This window comes from Scyliorhinus torazame, chromosome 21, assembly GCF_047496885.1.
Source record: "Scyliorhinus torazame isolate Kashiwa2021f chromosome 21, sScyTor2.1, whole genome shotgun sequence".
Taxonomy (NCBI): domain Eukaryota; kingdom Metazoa; phylum Chordata; class Chondrichthyes; order Carcharhiniformes; family Scyliorhinidae; genus Scyliorhinus; species Scyliorhinus torazame.
This window is the reverse complement of record NC_092727.1, coordinates 105306710-105331841: the sequence shown is the minus strand read 5'-3', so window position 1 is coordinate 105331841 and position 25132 is coordinate 105306710. Positions and strand designations below refer to the sequence as shown.

The 25132-nt window shown below is 42.9% G+C and overlaps 1 protein-coding gene across 1 annotated transcript; it reads right to left on the bottom strand.

Annotated features, from left to right (window-relative positions):
- Nucleotides 1-1586: 1586 nt before the first annotated feature.
- LOC140398461 (beta-1,4 N-acetylgalactosaminyltransferase 2-like) lies at nucleotides 1587-19355 on the bottom strand. The gene is made up of 10 exons (XM_072487163.1): nucleotides 19088-19355; nucleotides 15395-15535; nucleotides 11767-11873; nucleotides 11646-11683; nucleotides 11289-11469; nucleotides 9738-9824; nucleotides 9327-9514; nucleotides 8868-9008; nucleotides 4090-4312; nucleotides 1587-2853 (listed from the first exon to the last, which is right to left on the bottom strand). The coding sequence occupies exons 1-10, from the start codon at nucleotides 19285-19287 to the stop codon at nucleotides 2636-2638; spliced, it is 1524 nt and encodes a 507-aa protein (XP_072343264.1). The 5' UTR covers nucleotides 19288-19355; the 3' UTR covers nucleotides 1587-2635.
- Nucleotides 19356-25132: the final 5777 nt, after the last annotated feature.

Genomic DNA, 25132 nt, shown 5'->3' with positions numbered 1-25132 from the left:
CTGTGGTGAAAAATAGCCAACTACTATGGTTTGCTGTTTTCTGTCCTTCAGACACTTTTACCCAATTGGGCACTGACTGCCCTATTCATTGTGCCTCAATTTTGTTAATGAGCCTTTTATGTGTCAAACGCTTCATTAACATCTGTATAGACAACATCCACCAAATTCCATTCATCAATCTCTATCAAAAAATTAAATTTGGATTTGTCAGACATAATCTGCCTTGACAAATCTGAGCTGGCCCTCCTTAACTAACTCCAACCTCTCTGCCTGCCCCCGCCCCCTCCTGATTCTTGATTCTAAAACCTAAGGCACTCTTGATAAACCAACTGCCCTGTAGTTGTAAGGACTGTCTTTACACCCTTGAATTAGAATATCACATTTACCACAATCCAATTTTCTGGCGTCTCTGTACCTAGGGGAGATTGGAAGATTATGGCAAGCCTTTCCACATTAGGAACAGTGAATACAGTAGACCAGTAGTCTCCTCTACTTTGGGGACAATGAAGACTGGTTTTGTGGAACTCCTTCGCTCAGTCTGCAAGCATGATCTCAACCTTCTTGTCACTTGCCATTTCAACTCTGCATCTTGCTGTCAAGCCCACATATCCATCCTTGGCCTCCTGCAATATTCCAGTGAAGCCCAATGCACACCGTAGCAACAACACGCGTATTTTCCGACTAGGCACGTTACAGCCATCTGGACTCAACATTTAGTTTAACAACTTCAGATTATATATCCTAAACATTTTTGTTCCTATGCAAATGTTACCCACCTCTTGGCCGGCTATCACTAGTTTTTAAGGGTTGCTACATCTTTGCTAGCTCCACCCCATACAGTATATAAACCACCATATCTTTCCCTCTCTTTAATTCTGATGAGTCCCATGGACTTGAAACGTTAACTGTTTTTACTCCCTACAGATGCTGCGAGACCTGGGTTTTCCAGCATTCTCTTTTTTGTTTCAGGTTCCAGCATCCGCAGTATTTTGCTTTTATTATAGTCATTTCATTTTTCATAATGAACATATTCTTTTCAATGAATGGATTTTATGAAAAATCAATTACATATTGGGATTAAAGATTTGAAGACTCCTAGTACAGAGGCGGATTCGATGTGAGTGCATATTGGACAAAGGAAAGCTCAATTTACATCGTCTGATTTTCAAGTTATTAATTGCAACTAGGTAATTGAGAGGGTTGCATGTTGGAAGTGCAGATCTCCCTGATCTGATTTTCTGCCTGATACTTGTTAGTATGTGTTTGCATTGAAAGCGGAGTCTCTGAAAATTTATTCTCACTGATTTTTGTAGAGGCTATGCTGACATTTGTTAGAACACTGCTCTGTTTTGGTCATCATGCCACAACAAATTCACTTGAATGACTTCCATCTCTAGAATGGGCAATACATGCAGCCAGATTTTGAACAAATTATAAACACTTAAGTGACAGAAAACAGCAACAAAACCAATCCCAAGTTTAAAATGGCTACGCTATGCTCTAAAGAACTGAAATAAACAAATTAGTAAGACAGTAGTTAGATTGGATCTTAAAATATATAAATAATTAGCATAATAAAATAGATATCCCAAAACATCCTTTTATTGAAAGCATGATAAATTATTAAAATAGTCAACCAAGCAACAAAGCCCCAAAAAATCAAGGTTATTAAAAAGACAATTACATACAATGGTGGTAAATTAGGGGTTATTTACAATTGTATGACAGTGTATATCGGTTTCTCTTGGTACCAGTACTGCAACAATAGCAAATATGCAGCCTTAATTTGGAATCGGTCTAGACTAACACCAGACTGAACGTGTGAGATTCTCTGGAGGAATTCCACAGGTTCCCATTGTTAACGTTGGAATGCTGTTACAATGAAGTGCATGCTTTTGTTTTGGGAGCTGTTACTAATTGGGGAAAGATTAGGGAATTATTCTTGCATATATAAGAACTGATTTACACCGGTGGAAAGGGGAGAAGCCCATGTTTTGGCCCTTGCCCTGGGGCCTTGTGAATACATCTGTGTTAAGGAAAAGACTGGCTACCGTTCATCCTTTATTGAATTATGAACAATGACTTTAGCATTCATGTTCCTAGGAAGGGGACTCTCCACTTTGCTTTGGTGTCAGGTTGGGCCTCAACATACAATTAATGCTGCACAAGATTAATGTTGGTGCTAAGTAATAGTCACTTTGCAATGATAGCACATTTGTAATATAAATGCGCATTTAGAAAGATAAACTAACAGGCTGAATTACATTTTCTTATTCCGGACTTTCTTTAATTAAATTGAAGCTTAATATTGCATACATGTATCCAGAGCTAATTTTGATTAGATTGAACTTGCAACTTCAGAATTATCCTATAACATTAAATCTTTTGTAGCTGAAGCAAAAGTGTAGTTTCTACCTGTGGTTAGCCGAGTGAATCGTGATCAACAGGTGAAGAAGCAGTGTTAATACCTTATGTGAGAACCTTATTACCATGAGCAGCTAAGCTTGATTGTGTGCTCCAACTCCATGGGCACAATCTTGTTTTCAAATAAAAATGAGTGCTTCAAGCAACTTAATTTGTGCACAAAGGAGAAACAACTTCAGCAGTTGATTGAATGCAAAGGCAATCCAGCTGTTCAGTGTTTGTACTGCGTGTAACATTTAAGCCAATTTTTGAAATGAACCATTGCAAGACGGGATTTGAATTGGCCCTTATTTGCATGTCTAAAAGTTGCATATCTCTTTTCAACTGCCTTCAGTGATTCCTGTGTTTGTTTTTCTTTCTTCTGGTGAACTATGTGGACGTCATTGCACGATCCCACAAGCAAACTGCCAAGGCCATCAATGAAAAACTCTAGGAATGATTCAAAATAAATTTTAGTCATTAGCATTACTTTATCTTAATCTCTGACTTTTTACCTCCAACAACGTGGAACACGAAAAGACAGTCCATCCAAAGTGAAATTCCAGAATATCTATCCATCGAGAAAACCCATTTTACTCAATCTTACTGTCTGTACACCACACTTGAACCCACTACTTTACATGGCATATATTTTCATCTTGGATTCCACACAACCTGTATTCATTCCAATATTTAATCAGGAATTCATCAAACTCTATTTTGGAGATTGACAAATCAACAACCATATTGACTAAAAGCTGCCAGTGCTTTTTGACTGCCTGAACTTTTTTGTGATTTGTTTTTCAGAAGGCTTTGGATAAAGTATCTCTTTGTTACAAAGATTCAGGCATATTAGAAGTATAGCAACATAGAACATACAGTGCAGAAGGAGGCCATTTGGCACATTGAGTCTGCACTAGCGAAAGGGTGAAAAGCCCCCCCAAAAATAACTGGTGTAGATGAATACTGGTCTGGATCTCGCCCAAAAAACCAATGGGTATCATCCCACCAAACCTGCCCAAAATGACATTTAGTCATTTTTGGGTGAATTGCGCCCATTGTCACCATTCAATCTTCTTTCTTCTAATAAAATTCATTTTAGATTTACCTATTTCCCTGTGACACTGTGAAGCCCTTGTCACTCTTCTCTAATCTTCTCAATGCATCAATGTTCTTTTGAAAAAGTTTCGCACAGGATATCAATCCTTGGTAAAACTGAAATATTTTGTTACATAAAAAGACTTTCATGATGTGTGGTTGATTTGACAGCATTAAAGGAAGTGTATATGTCGAAGCATCGACTATAATTTCACCAGCCAACCATGTGGAAATTTGGATGGCTTGCTGCTCATCCTCAGTTAATAGAGGCCAAAATCTTCCAGCCTTTTCCACCGGTGGGGTCTTCCAGTCCCACCAATGGCCACCCCCGTTGGGGGTTCCCTGGCGGCGGAGGGTCCAAACAATGGGAAGACCCAGTGACAGGAATGGGAAATCCCACTGCCGGCCAATGGCAGGCCACCCCTGCTGCCACAAAACAGGCCGCGCAGGGGAAGAAACTCCTCCCAGAGATTCTAGTGAGCTAAGCTTTACTCTGATAACTCTGTACATCCATAGACAAAACTTGGTCAAAGTTGATTACTGCAACCAGAACTAGTGCAAACATACAAATGATACGAGTGAAGTTACCTGGATGAGCTACCCTTGACAATCGTGGGTCAAATCCAACACTCCATACCTTTTGTGTCCTGGCCAGAAAAAAATTCACCACAAGACTGGTTACCACGCAATGTGGAAACCCATCAAGAGTGTGAAAACTTCCAAATTGGGAAAATAGGCAGTCCCCATCATCATTTCCTTTTTCATACCACAACTTAAACTGGAATCGACTCCCACTCACAGAGGCCCCAACCTAGAGAAAATAATATTTCTTGATATTTGAAAAAGTGGCACATATGCAACAAAACTGATGTGAAAGTATTCATTTATTTATAGTCTAGATGTTGTAGTGTGATTATAATGTATGTTTTGTAATATTTAATGGAGGCACTTATTTAAAATAAGATGGTTAATATCTGCATTAAAATAGCAGACAAAATAATATAAAAACATGTTGAGCATTCATACTAATCTATCAGCGAACATCACTAGGTTCTGTGCTGCAAAGAAAGGCATGCCCTTGTTTAACATGCTGTTGTTTGATCATTGTTCCTTATCAAAGTATTTCAGTTATTGTTAACCCATACTGATGTATAACTAAATTCTCAGTAGATTTTAATAGTTTCAAATTAAGCAATCATTTGTAGAATATTATAGCCAAAAAACATTGATTATTCCTCCGTGCAAGATCCATTCTGTCCTTTACAATTTACATATCATTTTAGTGTCCAATGAAGCTCAAGGCAGGTTGTAACAAATACTGAAAATGTATCTTGTTCGGAAAACAAAGGTTTTAAGGGATTTACATTTGTATTGATAAACATTAGAAATACGGTATAGTTTTAAATGGGTTTAATTTAATGTTTCTGTACCTGGAAGGGTAAAACCTATAGTTAGATTCATGTTGGACAAAGGTGTTTGTATGTGAGTGGGTTGGTTAAGTTCCATCTGTTGTGCTTCGAGAGGGCTACAGCATGAAGAATAAATGGTAGTAGCAAGGGGAGTTGCTTAGCGACAGGAGGCCAATTCTAGAGGGAAGGGCTTTACTTTGTTCCTAGTTTTAAGCGAAAGCCGGAGCATCTGGAGCCAGGTCACTGAGGAATAAAAAAACTCGGAACTATGCCAGGAGAAGCTGGACAGGACAGTGGAATTGCAAAGGTGCAAGCTTCCTAAGGAACAAGATACAGTCCAGATAACCAGGGAATTGGGACAGAAAGACGGTCTAAGAAGTCTAGAGTTAAGTGAACAGAGACCAAGGTAGTGTTCAGAAGAATTAAAGGAAAAGTAAACAAAATTTTCTGAGTTAAAGAGACAATCACAGTAACATGATTTAAAGTGGGGCAGCAAACTTCAGAAGTAAATGAAAGGTTTGATGTAATTTTAATAAGAATCTGGAAATCGAGAATTAAAGCAATTGTGAGCAATTTGCAAGCTGTCAAGATCAAGAAATCCTAAAGGGATTGATGTGAAATCCTGGACTGGGTTCACTGTTAAAAGTAGATAGTTGACATCTTTTCACAAAGGTCGAGGGTCTAGAACTAGCGGGCATAGGTTTAAGGTGAGAGGAAAGAGATACAGAGGGGAAATGTTTTCACACAGGGTGGCGAGCATCTGGAACGGGCTCCCAGAGGCAGCGCTAGAGGTGGGTACAATTTTATCCTTTAAAAAGCAGCTAGACAGTTACATGGGCAGGGTGGGTATAGAGGGATATGGGCTAAATGCAGGCAAGTGAGACTAGCTTAGTGATAGAAACTGGGTGGCATAGACCAGCTGGGCCGAAGGGCCTGTTTCCATGCTGTACACATCTATGACTAAGTGAAGTAGAAGCTTTGGATGAAAGTGTCATTTGTAAGATCTGGACTGGATTTCGGAATGCAAGCGAGCAAGAGTAACCATTATTATGAGAAGATTTTAGAGTGTTTTTGGGATGGAGTTCGAAAACGCTCATGTGACAATCATTTGTGGGGATTCCGAGAAGAAAACCACGAGAGGTGTCAACCTGGTGAAGATACAACACAGGACTACTTGTATGCCAAATAAGCAGCTAGTGATAGACAGAGCTAAACGATCCCACAACCAACAGATCAAATCTAATCTCTGCAGTCCTGCTACATCCAGTTGTGAATGGAGGTGGGAAATTAAACAACTCACTGGAGGAGGAGGCTCCACAAATATCTCCATCATCAATGATGGAGGAGCCCAGCACAAGTGAAAAAGAGGAGGATGAAACATTTGCAATAATCTTCAGCCAGAAGGGCCGAGTGGAGGATCCACCTCGGTCTCCTGCAGAGGCCCCCAACATCACAAATGCCAGTCTTCAGCCAATTCCATTCACTCCACATGAAATCAAGAAACGGCTGAAGGCACTGGATATTGTAAAGGGTGTGGGCCTGACAATATTCTGGCAATTGTACTGCGGTATTGTGCTCCAGAGCTGGCCGTGTCCCTAATCAAGCTGTCCCAGTGCAGCTACAACACTGGCATCTACCCGGTAATGTGGAAAATTGCCCAGGTATGTCATGTACACAAAAAAAAAAGGACAAAACCTATCTGGCCAATTACCACCCTATCAGTCTACTGTCAATTGTCAGTAAAGTGATGGTAGAGGTCATCAACAGTGCTATCAAGTGGCACTTACTTAGCAATAGCCTGCTCACTGACATTCAGTTTGGGTTCTGTCAGGGTCACTCAAGTTCTTGACCTTCTTGCAGCCTTGATTCAAACATGAACAAAAGAGCTGAACTCCTGAGATGAGAGTGACTGCTCTTGACATCATGGCACCAAGGAGCCCCAGCAAAACTGGAGTTGATGGGAATTAGGGGCGAAACTCCCAATAGTTGGAGTCATACTCAGCACAAAGGAAGATAATTGTGTTTGTTGGAGGTCAGTCACCTCAGTCCTGGGACATCACTGCAGGAGTTCATCAGGGTAGTATCCCATGCCCAACCATCTTCAGCATCTTCAGTATAAGGTCTTCCAGTATAAGGTCAGACTTGGGATGTTCACTGACGATTACACAGTGTTCGGAACCATTTGCCACTCCTCAGACACTAAAGCAGTCCACGTGCAAATGCAGCAAGACCTAGACAGTATTGAGCTGACAAGTGGCAAGTAACATTCGTGCCACACAAATGCCAGGCAATGACATCTCCAAGAAGAGAGAATCAAACCATGGCACCATGACATTCAATGAAATTACAATCATTGAATTCCCCACTACCAACATCCTGGACGTTATCATTGACCAGAAACTGAACTGGACTAGCCACATAAATACTATGGCTACAAGAGCAGGTCACAGACTAGGAATTCTGTGCCGAATAACCCGCCTCTTGACTTCCCAAAACCTGTCCACTACCTATACGGCACAAGTCAGGAGTGTGATGGAATACACTCCACCTGCTTGGATGAGTGCTGCTCCAACAGCACTTAAGAAGCTTGACACAATCCAGGACAAAACAGCCCACTGGATTGGCATGCGCTCCACAAACATTCACTCCCACCACCACCAACACAAAGTAGCAGCAGTGTGCACCATCTACATGATGCACTGCAGGAACTAACCAAGGCTCCTTAGGCAGCAGCTTCCAAACCCACAACCACTACCATTTAGAAAGACAAGGGCAGCAGATACCTGGGTGCGCCACCACTTGGTGGTTTCCCTCCAAGTCACTCATCATCCTGGCTTGGAAATATATCGCCATTCCTTCACTGTCACTGGGCCAAAATCTTGGAACTCCCTCCCTAACAGCACTGTGGGTATACCTACACCACATGAACAGCAGTGGTTCAGGAAGGCAGCTCACCACCATCTTCTCAAGGACACTTGGGGATGGGCAACAAATGCTGGCCTCTCCAGTGAAGCCCACACCCTGTAAAAATGAATTAAAAATCTAACTTGGGTTCAGAGCAGGGTGTGTATTTGACCAACGTCATCTTGTGTGCTTAAAAATGAATTTTGATGTTAATAAGACCATTGTAGCTTAAGTTGTACTTTGTAATCCATGTTAAACTTTAAATATGTGTCTATCTGTTAAGCTAAGGGGGGGGGGGGGGGGTAAAGGAGTGTTGTATTATAATCTAATTTTTCATGTTTAATAAATATTTTTTCCTGTTGTTAAATCTAATTAGCAGTCCTGTGAGTCTGCTCCTCCATGTTTTATGAAATAAAATATAAGTTAGGGTCTTTTGAGGCAGGGTTCCGTTCTGGGATTTTCCCGTCCAGTTATAACATCAACTGGGATCATAACAATCATCCTGCACTATTGTTAATCGGCCATGCACAATTTCTCCTTAAGTATATTTGTGCAAACTGGCAGAAACAGGCGTCACATTCACAATTTAAGGTGTTAATGCTGGAAATGACAAAGTGGCATTACACTTGGGGAAATTTTCCCCAGCCGAGGCGGCTTGCCATTGGCCGCTGGTGGGATTGTCTGGTCCCAACGAAGTCGATGGCAATTTGCATGTCTCGCCTGTCCCGCTGCGGTGGGATCCAGGTCGGAGATTGACATCGGCGAGACTGGAGGATCCCGCCCATGGTTTTTCTATATATACAGTTCTCTCAATGCAGTTACAAAAGAGATCCTGTAACATTCTTATATTATTCATAAAGAGCTAGGAATTAATTCCATGAATTTATATCAGGGTGTAAAATTAACTATTGTGCTGCGGTTATGTCTGGTGTAATAATGTCTATCAGCCACGTGGCGAGATGCAAGAAATATTCTCAATGAAGCTCCAACATTCTGAGTTCAAGGTGTAATTATTCTGAATTCTGGAAGCCAGTGACATAACAGGTCCCTTACCACATCCAAGTTGGTTTGTTCCAATACATTCACCAGTCTCTCGAGTTTAGTTTCTTCTGTGAATAGAAAATCCTCATCCACCCAAAGAAGATATTTAGTTGTGACCTGAGAAGCTGCCAAGTTTCTCCCAGCAAACCATCCCTGAGAAGAAAAATAAGGAAAATGAAGATCTTTCAAAGGAGATTGGGGTGAAATTCTGCATAATCGGCGCGATGTCCGCCGACCAGTGCCAAAAACGGTGCAAATCAGTCCGGCATCACGCCGCCCCAAAGGTGCGGAATCCTCCACATCTTGAGCGGCCGAGCCCTAACTGATGTTTAAGACTAAGATTAAGACTGCCGGCGGAAGGGCGCCGCACCGGAAAACGGGGCTGGCGGGACGGAGAATCCTGCTCATGAACTTACTTTTGGTTTACATTATCAATGTTGCAAATCATAACATCCAAAGAAAATACTGTACTTTTGCAAACGGCATCATGTACTGTTCGATGTGGGGTCCTTTAATTTTTTCAGGAATTTCACTGTCATCTGCAATGATTATTGTAATATTTGGATAAAAATGACGAATGCTATTGATTAAGATCCGGAGCTTATGGTATCTTAAAAATGTCTTTGTCACTATCGTAACCAAGGAGTTGATGTTACTATCTGCAAATAAGGTAAAAGAAAACTGAAATTAGTTGTAGCAGCAAACTGCATTGACAGGTTGATTAAACTTTGACTCAAGCAAGGCCATTTAGAAATGTTTTGAAATTATTGAAATTCATTGCAAACATGCTCAATATTTACTGTCAGCTTGGATCACTTTAGTTCTGTCTTAAAACTCGGCTGACCTTCAGATTTTGGTAACATAAATTCTAATTTAGCTTGCCTGGTCCAGGATCAAATAACCGTGGCATTGGTGGTTGCCTGATGGTGATTGGAAAAACAGCAGTATGTTCTTCAAACTGAAAGTATACTTTTATGAAATGGAAACAAAGAATAACAATAGAATGATTAGCACTGAATAAAATATCTCTGGACAATAAACGTATAAAGTTACAAATGCGTAGATCAGATCTTACCATTCATACCCCAGGCTTATTGCAGGAATAATGCCCACCTGCTCTGGAGAGGGTGTCCGCGACTGTGAAACAAACACTTCATGCAGTATAATGCTCACTTCTCCAGCCATTGAAACAGGGTCAGGTTCTAGGCTGCTCAGTCATCTCCCCCCAGCCTCGATATTATTTATTTTCCTTTCACTTCATTTCTGTCTGGTACTTCTTCCCTGTCTCTTACCCGTTCAGTTTTACCAACAGCGGCAAGCTGCCAAACAACTGAAGTGTCTCTGAGCTTTTCTAAGGGCCGCAAGAACTATTGAACTTTGTCCAGCCTTTAAGTAGCTGTAGCTCTTCAAAATTTCACATGTTCATGATTTTCTGGTATCCTTAATCTAGTTCCTGAATTAGGCAAATTGTTGCAGTGGAAGCTGCAAATGACTCAGAAAGTGTGAATAAAACAAAATTACTGCGGATGCTGGGATCTGAAACAAAAACAAAAAATGCTGGGCAGTCTCAGCGGGTCTGACAGCGTCTGTGGACAGAGAAGGGAGCTAACTTTCGAGTCTGGATGATACTTCAACAAAGCTGGGGAGAACTGGAACTAGGGTCAGATTTATACTGTTTGGGGGGGGGGGGGGGCGCATGGAGCGGTGGGACTGGATAGGGGGGCCAGTGATAGGTGGAGATTTACAAAGGTGTCATGGACAGAAAGACAAAAGAAATGTAAATGGGGGTGATCAAGACTAAGAAGGTTGCTGATAGTGGCACATAAAGAGATTAGAATGTGTGAATGGCAGAACAAAGGTGAGCAGTGTGTCAAAGGACAACCTGGAACAGGGAACAGGTGGCCAAAGTAGGATGGGGGAGAGGGACAATGTTGGGGAAAAACAGATTGTTGCAAGAAATGAAAATAAATTGATAGAAATAAAAATGGGGTGAAGGTGGAGGACAGAATTCACAGGCTGAAGTTGTGGAACTCAATGTTAAGCCCGGAAGGCTGTAACATGCCTAATCGGAAGATGTGGTGCTGTTCTTCCAGTTTGTACTGGGCTTCACTGGAACATTGCAGCAGGAAGTGTGGAGTTCATACTCTACAGCTCTGACTACCTTTGTACCAGGACTTGGTAGCATTTGCCAGGCACCCAAAACCTAATTGAAAAATGAAAAAATGAAAATCGCTTATTGTCACAAGTAGGCTTTAAATGAAGTTACTGTGAAAAGCCCCTAGTCGCCACATTCCGGCGCCTGTTCGGGGAAGCTGGTACAGGAATTGAACCGTGCTGCTGGCCTGCCTTGGTCTGCTTTCAAAGCCAGCGATTTAGCCCTGTAATTCTGGATACAGGAGTATTTTAAGGCAAAATAGTAAATGCTTCGCTTACCTAAATCCACAGCATCAATCTGGTACCTTATACTTGTATACGTAACATGTTTGAGTATATTATTAATGATATCCAGGCTTGAGCTTATTATTGTCAATTCTTTTTCGCCTGCTCCATTTAACACAAATTCAGAAGTTTCGACAATTGTATTGAATACTCCTTGTGTCGCTTTCAGTTTGACCTTGGTCCAAAAAGTAAATAACATACTGTTAGTACAAAAATTTTGCAGTCTACAAATGGAGAATTTCTGTCATATAAATAAAACAGAAAAAGTTTAAAAATACATTTCCAATTAAATTGTGCCAACACGATAAGTTGTCTACATTAATGACCGATTCTCATTAAGATTGTACATACCATATAGCTCTCTCTTTGGGAGACATGCACCCCTAAACCTAAAGCAAAGTAAATTTTAAAAGATCAATTTTTGTGTGGTGTTTTAAATTTCTTTGCTGGAAAATGAAACAAATGCACAAACCTGGGATGAGAATAGAATACAATGGCATGACCTCAACTCCTTGAATAGGATAGCTTAGGGGCGAATTGGGCTGTGCAATGATTATTTTCTTCATGGTTGATTCACTCCTGTGTAGAAACAAGCATTGTTCAACAGTGAACACGTTTTGTTCATTTTCTCTACAATCATTAATAAAATGTCTGCTGCAGATTTGTGTTTTCACTTGAAGTCACACTGACACTATAAATAAAATTGCACTTGTTGAAACGGTAGAAAGAGGAACAATAAATGAATCAAATACAGCAGACAGGTGCTCCACCCATCAATCCCTTCACAAAAGAATGTTACTGTGGCATCCAAGACACCATATTTCTGTATCAAGATTGCCCTCAGTTCCTTGGAAGCCAATTGTGCAGAAGGGACAAGAATCAGATTGACCATGGATTTGGGGAATGTGCGAACTAAGAATGCTTTTCAGACATTTCCAAATAAGTAGCTGCTTTATAGAACCAAAACTAGGTGCAATATATGCAAAGAAGGTTGGGAAAAGGCACGAGGCCTGCCAAGCCCATTCAGTGCAGATGTGGTGCGACTGTGAACCGAACTCCTCATTATGTAATCTAGCAAAAGCCAGAAAACAGAGAGAGAGGGAAAAAAATCTTCTGGAAAATTTCTCTTGAACTCCCAAAGTGCTAGAGAATCTTGAGCAATCCAGACAGAAAACAGAAATGTAACATTGGAACAGCTAATGTTAAATGTACATTAATAGTGTTTAATTGTATCCAAATGGTGCATTAACTGTGTATTCACTGACACAGACTAAATTTCAGGTGTTGGGTTAGGCAATGCATGCATGTAATATGTAGTTCCTCAAATAAATGTAAAGGTGTGCAAAGATTGGCTCCAGTTCTATCTTTCACCATCTGCCTTTCTGGAGTAGAACAGCTTACTTTACAAACTGTACAGGGAGGTGCTTCCGTAGTCATGTGCAATGGAAAGTGGTCGATTACTGCCGAAGAAGATGAACATTTTAGAACAATCTGATCGGGGTGTGATTAAAAGTGGTAGAGTTCAGAAAAAACAAATCTATATAGTGTGATACCTACAACTGTAAATCATCTCTGCTCTCAACCTATATTTCAATAAAGTAAATTTCTCATAACACTTAAACTCAGAACAACTATGAATATGGTCATTTTTACTTGTACTTCTCCAGAGTATGACCACTGAGATAAGTGGAGACTAAAATTGGAATAAGTACACCAAGTGCAGACACACCAAAGCTTTATATATCCTAATTTCTACATTCTTTTTATACTTGATAATACTTGTATGAAGTTTAATAGCCCTAAAAATGTTATACTACTTGTCCACATTGAAGAACATCTCATATAGATGAGTTCATTTCCAAATCTATTGAAATTACCCTGTATTGCAAAATGTATTAAGCAGGTGGGCAGCACAGTGGCACAAGTGGATAGCACTGTGGCTTCACAGCGCCACGGTCCCAGGTTCGATTCCCCGCTGGGTCACTGTCTGTGCGGAGTCTGCACGTTCTCCCCGTGTCGGCGTGGGTTTCCTCTGGGTGCTCCGGTTTCCTCCCACAGTCCAAAGACGTGCAGGTTAGGTGGATTGGCCATGATAAATTGCCCTTAGTGACCAAAAAGGTTTGGAGGGGTTATTGGGTTACAGGGATAGGGTGGAAGTGGGGGCTTAAGTGGGTCGGTGCAGACTCGATGGGCCGAATGGCCTCCTTCTGCATTGTATGTTCTAAAGCATGTTCAGACGAGCCAAATGGCCTCCTTCTGTGCTGTACAATTCCTCCATTAAAATGTAATAGAATGCAAGATACTTGGTTGAACACTACTAAATTCTGCATGACTAATATATTGCCCTTAAAATGTTGTTCAATAAAGACAGAGTTAAAGTAAAGTTAGGCATGCCATTAATGGTTCAAGTGCGAATGCAAGTTCTCTGCACCACAATGTAACTGCTTACCAGCCAAATGGTAAAGAAAAAACTTGCAAAAATGTGGCACCTTTCCTTTTTTCAGGATCTCCTAAAGCTTTTCAGTCAATGAAACATCTTTGAAGTGTATTCACTACTGTAACATAGGCAAGTGCGGGGAGATGGTAATAGTTTATAGATGATAATAGAAAGTGAGAATGTTACTGGTAAGTAGTCCAGAGGTCCATGCTAACGATCTGGGGACCGCGGCCCAAATCCCACCACGGCAGCTGACGGAAATTTAAACATACAAATACAAAGTCTTGAATTGAAAGGTCTCTCAGTAATGGTGATGGTCCACAATAGAGAGGAGCAGAGCACAGGGTGTGATACCCAGGGCAGAAGTCAGTACTGGGGGGAAAAACAGACTATCAACGGGGGGGGGGGGGGGGGGGGGGGGGGGGAGGGATGGAAGGGGGGGGGGGGGCGGCAGACGGAAGGTACTCATGTAAAAATCTCCATAAATAAGAAGCAACTTTATTGTAAATACCAGGTGCACCATAGATTGAGCTGTTACTCTGAAAAATACCAATAAAAATATTTTTTAAAAAAGTAATGGTGACGGTGAAACTATCATTGCTTGTCGTGAAAAGCCCACCCTGTTCACTAATGTCCTTTAGCGAGGAAACCTGCCATCCTTACCTGGTATGGCCTACATGTACATAGAAAAGACAGTGCAGAAGGAGGCCATTCGGACCACCGAGTCTGCACCGACCCACTTAAGCCCTCACTTCCACCCTATCCCCATAACTCAATAACCCCTCCTAACCTTTTTGGTCACTAAGGGCAATTTAGCATGGCCAATCCACCTAACCTGCACGTCTTTGGACTGTGGGAGGAAACCAGAGCACCCGGAGGAAACCCACGCAGACACGGGGAGAATGTGCAGACTCCGCACAGACAGTGACCCAGCAAGGAATCGAACCTGGGACCCTGGCGCTGTAAAGCCACAGTGCTATCCACGTGTGCTACCGTGTTGCCAGACACACAGATGTGACTCCAGACACACAGCAATGTGGTTAACTCTTAACTGCTCACTGCAATGGACAAGCAAGCTACTCAGTTCAAGGGCAATTTGGGTGGGCAGCTAATTCTGGCCCTGCGTGCAGTGCCTACATCCCAGGAAAGAATTTCTAAATAAAGCTGATTTGCATGCAGCACAATTCCATAAGCAACAATGAGATAAACACCAAAATAATCTTTTCGTTAGGTCGGATGAAGGATAATTGTTGCCCTTACTCTTTGTCGAATAGTGCCGTGGTATCTTTATGTCTACTAGGTAGGGCAGACAGGGTTTAACATTCCATCTGAAAGATGTCTCCAACGTCATACTTATTGTTGGATTAGGTTATTGTTAGAAAGTTCATTTGGAAAGTTTTCTGAATTTAAGTTGGTACCACAGCTCAGATCATTTCCCCAGTTAATATTCATGTTCAGAAATTCCCTTTGAAAGTTAATGTATGTAGGAACTGAAAGGACAGTGACCATCAAACATTCCTCGACAGATATTCTCAACTGACCAATTTGTTAACCGCAGTGATAAGGCATTTTTATGCCACTACCCTAAAAGCCTGCATTTCTCCCTGAATGAGGTGCTGAATGCATAGAATAAATGCTGCAATGGTTGGCATTTATAAACTACCTTTTTCTATGTTGTTCGTATTGTATTCTCCTTCGTTCCTTGACTGACAAAACATCTTTCTTAATGTAAACTTTTTCAAAATCATGCAAAACCATTTCTGATTCTAAAGCTCTACAGCTGCATTCATTTTTGCCATACGTCCTGCAAAACACGGAAACATTTAAAATTGAGATTAGCCAGTTCAACAGACCCTGAGAAGAACATTCATGTCCTTCCTAAATGCACCAAATGCACCAAGTGCAATTAGAGTATAGAACTTAACTACGTTTTGCGTACAAGTCAAGAAGCAGAAGCTTTTTGAGAGATTGCTTTCTTGTTGGGAATCTTTAGGCTAAACCTGAAATTTATGAGCACTTTGCAATCTATAAATTTCCGTGACAAAAGATCAACAAAGGATATTTGCAAAAGGAGATGCTCAAAATGCTCTTTATATGCTTTTAATGTGCAAACAAAATATGTAGACCATGAAATGCAGCAGTGCCACACCCTTTCTTGATTGCTGTGATTGTCGCTTTAGTTCCAAAATGATGCCCTGCACACAACATGAGCATCACGGTGGTTTTGCCCCCACGAGGACACCATTGTTGATCTCCCCGTAGGATTCGTGGAGTACGAGCTTCCCAGATGGAGGGCGGAGGCCACCCAGCTGGAGCTCGTTACAGATTTACACAAAAGCCGGCCCAAAGCAGGGCCTGGTGTGCCTAGTTCTCCCAGCAAGGACTGGAGTGGGAGCGAGTTACTGCCGTGAGCAGAATATTGTACATAGTAAATAAATCTCTGTTCTACAGCCACTGGCTTCCTCAAGTTACTAAACTGGTAACGAGGACAAAATGAAATGAAAATCGCTTATTGTCACAAGTAGGCTTCAAATGAAGTTACTGTGAAAAGCCCCTAGTTGCCACGTTCCGGCGCCAGTTCGGGGAGGCTGTTACAGGCATTGAATCCGCGCTGCTGGCCTTGTTCTGCTTTGCAAGCCAGCTGTTTTGCCCATTGTGCTAAACCAGCCCCTGGAAAGGAAACTTGCGCATGGAATCGCTTAGCCACCCAGTCAATTACTATCCCAGAACATGGACACATAACTGTTCAGGATGCCACTGTTCTGGAAGCTGGAAGCCTTTGATGCAGGCCTGGAAGACTGGAGTCAGTATGCTGAACGCATGAGGTATTTCTACCAGGCTAAAGGGATTTTGGGGGAAGACCATCTGAAAATCATCCTCCAGACCATCTGCAGGGCCCTGACCTTTGGGATCATAAAATTGTTCTTGAGCTGAGTGGCTTGGGAGACCATTATCATAGGGCATTTAAGAAGCAGCCACATTGCTGTGACTCTGGAGTCACATGTAGTCTAGGTCAGACTACATAAAGATAGCAGGTTTCCTTCCCTGTGGAGCATTAGTGAACCAGATGGGTTTTTAAGAAGGTGGTTTATAGTCATCATTGGACCTGTAATTCAGGTTTTTATTGTATTTAAATCCACCATCTGCCTTGGTGGGATTCAAATCCGGGACCCCAGAGCATTACTCGGGTCTCTGGATTACTAGTGCACTGACAATACCACTGCACCCACCACCTCCCCGTTTTTGCGCTGACCAGACTGGATGCTGTTTTGGTGAGGGTATTAGCGTACATGCACAAGGAGCATCTGCTGGAAGTAAGCAGAGGAGGGCGCAATGGAAGCTTTTAAAAATGTTTTTTTTCTAATTGAAGGGCAATTTAGCGTGGCCAATCCACCTAACCTGCACACCTTTGGGTTATGGTGGAGAATGTGCAAACTCCACATGGACAGTGATCCGGGGCCAGGATCGAACCCGGGTCCTAGGCGCTGTGAGGCAGCAGTGCTAAACACTGCTCCACCGGGCCGCCCTGTAATGGAAGCTTTGAGCTTCAACTTGCTACATTCCTAGTAGCCACAGGATTACCAATAGAAGTTATATATAGTGTATTAGAGATGGTGTATTAGAGATTGTTTCTGGGAACAAATATGTTGTCAAACCAACCTGGGAGCAGGCTGTTTTGGATTTAGTATTGTGTAATGAGATGGGGGGTCATGATCTAATGAAAAAAAAGAGTCCGTTCTGGACAGGATTAGGGGGTCATTCCCTGCACTTGCCCCACCATCAAACAACACGCTGTTTTCATTTGGGCCTCAGTGGGAAATGCCCCGCCACGACTGCACTTAGCTCCGAGGCCTCTTGTGAGATTTATTGGCTGTGTCGCACCCTGAGTCGGGCATGGCGTGGCCGTTAGATTGCACCCAGGATTAATTAACGATCTTGCAGTAAAGGATCATCTAGGGAACAGTAATTTTCCATGCTTGGATTTCAAATTCAGTTTGAGGGCAATAGACTTAAGTCCCGCACTTGTGTTCTGGTGTTAAACTAAGTTAATTACATAGGCATTAGGACAGATTTGGCGCTAGTGGACCCCACAGGTTTGGGGGTAATATATTAGCTTGGATAGTGGATTGGCAAACCAACAGAAAGTAAAGTGTGGGGATAAATGGGGCTTTTTCTGGTTGACAAGCTGTAACTTGTGGTGCGCCACAGGGTTTGGTCCTCAGACCCCAACTATTTACAATTATATCAATGACCTGGGTGCAGGGAGAGGATGTACCAAGCCGGGAATCGAACCGTAGGAAATTAATTCATCTATATGAGATGTACTTCAATGTGGACAAGACATTTTTGGGGCTATTAAACTTCATACAAGTACCATCAAGTTATAGGGTCCCAGGTCTGATTCCCGGCTTGGGTCACTGTTTATGCGGAGTCTGCACGTTCTCCCTGTGTCTGCGTGGGTTTCCTCCGGGTGCTCCGGTTTCCTCCCACAAGTTCCGAAAGACGTGCTGTTAGGTAATTTGGACATTCTGAATTCTCCCTCTGTGTACCCGAATAGGTGCTGGAATGTGGCGACTAGGGGCTTTTCACAGTAACTTAATTGCAGTGTTCATGTAAGCCTATTTGTGACAATAAAGCTTCTGAAAAAAAATAGTGGTCTCAACAACACTCAGTACAACTGGAACAAAACATCCCAACTTTGACATTCCATTCCCTTTACAGTAAATGACAGCATTCCTCTGGCCTTCCTGATCACCAACTGTACCAAACAGAAGCACAAAGGGGGGAATAGCTGGATTTGAAACCTTTTGATTTGCAGCCAAATAGTCTACAAATTACTTATACCCCTTGCAAGTTGCTCTTAATTGTGTCTCCCCTTTCTTGCACTGGATGGACTTATGACAGGTAGGCCCAAGAACCAGGGCTTCTGACTATTGCTTTCAGACAGGAATCAGAGATTCCTGAAAGGGCTGACCATTCCCTCTGCTCTCGGACTCACAGCTTGGTTTCTACTGCCGATGTTTGGGTGCAGGAGCCTGCCAATGTCTGGGGGAGGTGGTGGCATAGTGGTATTGTCATTGGACTGGTAATTCAGAGACCCAGGGTAATAATTTGGGGACCTGGGTTTGAATCCCAACATGGCAAATAGTGAGATTTGAATTCCATAAAAATCTGGAATTAATGATGACCATGAAACCATTGTCGGTTGTTTTAAAAACGCATCTGGTTCACTAATATCCTTTGGGGAAAAGAATCTGCCGCCTTTACCTCCACCCTGTGCGATGAAGAAAATCAGGGCCATCATTTCAAAATTCAAAAACTAGGAACTCTAAATATTACATGAAACAAGGCTTACCAGTTCCCTCCATATGGAGACAGAAATTTTAACTTTTCCCATGGCATGAGGTTTAAGTGCAAGTTAGCTGTAGGATTGTTAACTTTCCTGATGGGATGTAAATTCCTTGATGCGATAAAGGTCCTGTTGATGATAACACTGATAAAAACTGCTTCCAATCCAGCCAACATGAAAATCAGGCAAAATGTCTTGTACTGCATGCTGAAAAAGATGTACGTAATGCAAATTAAACATGTAAATTAATCAGATTGAAATCAAATCGTTTTAACTGTACTGAATATGTGCAAAATGAGGCTATCCGATAATTCAGTACGTTAATGCACTGTGTGAGAGACTAATCATATTGATCAGTGGGATTCAGATATGATCCTGCAGTTAGTTGATCACTGGCCACAAGTCCGAGCAGGGTCTAATTGCATCGCTGAGCCCGATAGCAAATAGATCGCCTTAGCCCATGAAAATGCAATTTTCCTTTGCCAGAAGGCCACGATTATCATAAACAGCATCTTCATATCACTGCCATCTAATGGGAAATAGCTTCCATGCTAAATCAGATGATACCTGTTCCCCTAGAACCTAATCTAGAAGAGTGGCGGCAGCCAAAGAACTGCTCAGACGTGGCGGAGTTGGGACAGTGGTTACTCCATGCATTTCTGGTGGTTCTAGTTTTGACTCACGAAGCAAAGATCACAAATGAACCCCAACTCCATTTACACCATCAATAGAACTGATGGACATTCCTCATAATGATTTTCTTCATGGCAAGCATTCCATCGAGCGTTGGCATCTCTTCATCTAGCCACAGTGAGCTTGAAGGCTAACAAATATCCTGGATGTTTTTGCTACCTCCAGTTATAATTCTTATGCTCCACACCAAGGGGCAGCCTCTTCGTAGAATACTATCTAACAAATCTCATTGTGAATGAGATCCGTCTTTCTTGTCATTCTTCTTGTGCATTTTTTGCATGTAGCTTGCTGTTGATAGTATTGACCATATAATTCAAACAACTAACTTTTCCCTGCTGTGATGCTTATGTTCGCTGTCTTGATTGATCTCTGCCAGTGAAGTAATCAATGCAATTCTTTCTCACTTTGCTTATTGCCTTTTCTCAGATCTGATGTTGCACCTTGTTTTAAGCATGCTGTTGTGTTGTCATTCATCAAGTGCTGTTTATCCCAGTTGGCTGCCGCAGCAGAGAGTGGGAGGGGATGGGTGAAAAAACGGAAACGGTATGGGTGAAGATGGAGGAGAGTTCCTGTACAGGGACGGCCCTCCGAGCCCTCGCCACGACAGCACTCCCACCCCTGCCAACCAAGCACTCAACAAGCCCAGTGGTGGTAGCCACACTATGAACCTGGAATCAAATGAGACAGCACTTCAGCCTATCCAAAATGTCCACCATGGCCCCCATCTGCAGCAACCACAGGTTCGTCCCAGCCATGTTGGATGCCACCTTTAAGAGGTGGAGACAGGACATGGGGAAGCTGACTTTTAGGGACTTCTATAGGGGACAGACTAGCGACTTTAAAGGAACTAACAGAAAACTACAACTACCCAACGAGAACGAACTGCGACATCTGCAGGCAAAGGACTTCCTCACCAAGGAGACAACGTCGTACCCACAAACCCGAGGCACTCAATATTAGAGGAACTACTAGACACGGGCACAGTGGTTACCACTGCTGCCTCACAGTGCCATGGTGCCACCCATGAAATAAATAAGAGTAACTTAAAAAATGCAAAATATAGAGTCCACTAGTATGAGTAATTCTTACTTGTACCTGAATGAAATGAAAAATGAAATGAAAATCACTTATTGTCACAAGTAGGTTCAATGAAGTTACTGTGAAAAGCCCCTAGTCGCCACATTCCGGCACCTGTTCGGGGAGGCTGGGACGGGAATTGAACCTGTGCTGCTGGCCTGCCTTGGTCTGCTTTAAAAGCCAGCGATTTAGCCCTGTGTTAAACCAGCCCCTTAACAAAACCTCTGTTAAAACGATTGAAAACTAATCGAGTCAAAGACTATCGGAATTTTATTTGGACACTTCATGGCAGGATAGAGAAATGACCAGGTTGAGGCTGGTGGAGCCAATGATTATTAGCACATTTAAGAGAAATTAGGAAGATATTATTTTTCTACTATCCTATTATTTCAGCTTCTTCAGCAAAATAAGTCATGACTTTTTTTAAACACTGAAAACCCAATCATGAGCTGACTGAACTTTCATCACAATTTCCCCATTTCTAACCCTGATCAAAGAAGCAAAGCTGTAGTTAGAGTCATCCATAAATAGGAGAACAGTACAATTTATTTTGTTTTTAAATAGTATATTACAACCAACTTTATTACGAGGAACATCCCTGCATAACTGAAGACAATCAATCTTACCTTGAATTTGTTTCGAGTGTGGAGTTCTGGCTGCAGAAAAGATGTCCTTTAAAGTTTACCAACTCAAGACGGAAGAACAGAATAGAATAAAATAGGAACTTGAAATTGTTACAATTTCTACCCAGATCTTTTGGCACAATCCTTAGCCAAGCCAAATACAATTGAAATGGCAGAGAGTTTACCGGTTGTTTCCATTGTTTCCAGGACTGTCAGTGACCTCATCTCCTCTGGCGACCTTCCCTCCACAGCTTCCAACCTCATAATCTTTCAACCCCAGACAGCCTGCTTCTACCTTCTCCCCAAAATCACAAACGGGACTGTCCCGGTAAGCCCATTGCGTCAGCCTGTTCCTGCCCCACCAAAAAGTGGTCAAAAAGTGATGGATAATATTATTGCTCCTATTCCATTGAATTCCCATTGTGCAACATTAAAACGTATGCTACTTCACATAAAAAATAACCAATATAATTAGAGGTTTATGAACATGTAGTAAAATAGTTCAAAACATGAAATAATGCTCATTCAACCTCGATGAATTGCACTTGATTGTTTGTTAATACCAAGTTCTGTCAATGTAACAAGATGTTTTGATTTGTTTGTCGTGTTTGTGATGGTTATTTTGTTGTTTGTCGAACCGTGGCCTTCTGATTTGTTGTGTAATTTCTAATGCTGCAATGTTAGCCTCTTGGCTAGGTCATCAATGGAAATGAGAATTGCTTCTCAACTGACTGACCTGGTTAAATAGATAAATATTTCTCACCCATTTAATAAAATCCATTGCTCTGGAGTTTTCTGACTGAGGAAGCTACTCAGATTAAGAATCAATATGAATATAGACATATAAATAATTCTCTTGATTCAAATTACAACATGTATTTTGCATTCATCGTGAAAAGACTTTATTTCAAAGAATAGTTTTTAACATTTTAATTTTCTATTGTGCAAATTCAAATTTCACAACCACCACCTCCATTTAAAAAAATGAGTAAATAAGGACAGCAGAATTCAATAATACTATAATAACCAAAACCCAAATAATTTGTAATACCAAAGATACCCCATGCTAAAATTATTATTTGATATGTATGAAAAAATTGCACAATATTCATTAAAACTGATTTCCAGCGAGGGTAAATAGAAAGATTACGGATGTCCCTACTCACTAGGAATTAAGAATCTTTCTGGTTCTCGATATAGAATTTATTATTATTTTTTTAAAAATATGTTTATTCAAAGTTTTTCCAACAAAGATTTTCAACCAGTTAAACCCCCCCCGTAACAGAAAAGAAAAAGACAAAAGAGCAAAACAAAATATAAACATATCAAGCAAACATAGCACAGAACTTATACAATGGGTTTCTCCCGCACATATTAACCCTCCCCTATGTTTGTACCAATACTACCGGGGAAAAAAACCTCCCCCACCCACCCAAATATCCCCCCCGCAAAAGAAATGCCGCCCCCCGCACTCCCTGGGTTGCTGCTGCTGTTGACCGAGCTCCTTCTAGCGCTCCACGTGATAGTCAAGGAACGGTTGCCACCGCCTCAAGAACCCCTGCGCAGACCCTCTCAGGGCAAACTTTATCCTCTCTAGCTTCATGAACCCTGCCATGTCATTTATCCAGGCTTCCACACTGGGGGGCTTCGCGTCCTTCCATAATAGCAAGATCCTCCGCCGGGCTACCAGGGACGCAAAGGCCAGAATGCCAGCCTCTTTCGCCTCCTGCACTCCCGGCTCATCCGCCACCCCAAATAATGCCAGCCCCCAACTTGGTTTGACCTGGACTTTCACCACCTTGGACATAGTCCTCGCGAAACCCCTCCAGAACCCTTCCAGTGCCGGGCACGACCAAAACATGTGGACGTGATTCGCCGGGCTTCCCGAGCACCTCCCACATCTGTCCTCCACCCCAAAGAACCTACTCAGCCTCGCCCCCGTCATATGCGTTCTGTGAACAACCTTAAACTGTATCAGGCTGAGCCTGGCACATGAGGAAGAGGAATTAACTTACTCAGGGCATCCGCCCACAGACCCTCTTCAATTTCCTCCCCCAACTCCTCCTCCCACTTGCCCTTCAGCTCCTCTACCAAAGCCTCCCCCTCTTCTTTCATCTCCTGTTATATCGCCGAAACCTTGCCCTCTCCGACCCATACACCCGAAATCACCCTGTCCTGGATCCGCTGTGCCGGGAGCGACGGGAATTCCCTCACCTGCCGCCTCACAAACGCCCTCACTTGCATATACCTGAACGCATTTCCCGGGGGTAACCTGAACTTCTCCTCCAGCGCCCCGAGGCTCACAAACGTCCCGTCTATAAACAGGTCCCCCATCCTTCTGATCCCTGCCCAATGCCAGCTCCGAAACCCCCCATCTATCCTCGCTGGGACGAACTGGTGGTTCTCCCGGATCGGGGACCACACCGAGGCTCCCATCTCACCCATATGTCGTCTCCACTGCCCCCAGATCTTTAGCGTTTCTGCCACTACCGGACTCGTGGTGTACCTTGTCGGCGAGAGCGGCAGCGGTGCCGTCACCAGCACCCTCAGGACGCCATCTCCAACCTCTTCCATGCTGCCCCCTCTCCCTCTATCACCCACTTACGGATCATCGCTACATTGGCTGCCCAATAATAGCCCTCCAGATTTGGCAACGCCAGCCCTCCCTGTCCCTACTACGCTCCAGAAACCCCCTCCTTACCCTCCGGGTCTTGTTTTCCCACACAAAGCCCATGATGCTCCTACCTACCCGCTTAAAACAGGCCTTGGTAATCCTAATAAGAAGGCATTGGAACACAAAAAGAAACCTCAAGAGGACCGTCATTTTAATTGACTGTACCCTGCCCGCTAGCGAGAGTAGCAACACATCCCATCGTTTGAAATCCTCCTCCATCTGCTCCACCAGCCGCATCAAATTAAGTTTGTGCAGGGCCCCCCAGCTCCAAGCTACCTGGATCCCCAAGTACCGAAAGCTCCTTTCCGCCCTCCTCAACGGTAGGTCGTCTAACCCTCTTCCCTGGTCCCCTGGATACACCACAAAGAGCTCACTTTTCCCTATATTGAGCTTATAGCCCGAGAAGTCCCCAAACTCCCTTAGGATCCGCATGACCTCCACCATCCCCTCCGCTGGATCTGCAATGTACAGCAACAGGTCGTCCGCATACAGCGACACCCGATGCTCCTCTCCCCCTCGGACCACCCCCCTCCATTTCCTGGACTCCCTTAATGCCATGGCCAAAGGCTCAATTGCTAATGCAAACAACAGGGGGGACAGGGGGCACCCCTGCCTCGTCCCTCGATACAGCCGTAAATACTCCGACCTCCGCCAATTCGTAGCCACACTCGCCACCGGGGCTCTATATAGAAGCTTAACCCAACTAATAAACCCCTCCCCAAACCCAAACCTCCGCAACACTTCCCAGAGATACTCCCACTCCACCCGGTCAAAGGCCTTCTCCGCGTCCATAGCTGCCACTATCTCCGCCTCTCCCTCCACCGATGGCATCATAATCACGTTAAGGAGCCTCCGCACATTGGTGTTTAGCTGCCTGCCCTTTATAAATCCCGTCTGGTCCTCATGAATCACCCCCGGGCCACAGTCCTCAATTCTCATAGCCAGCACTTTTGCCAGCAGTTTAGCGTCCACATTGAGGAGCAA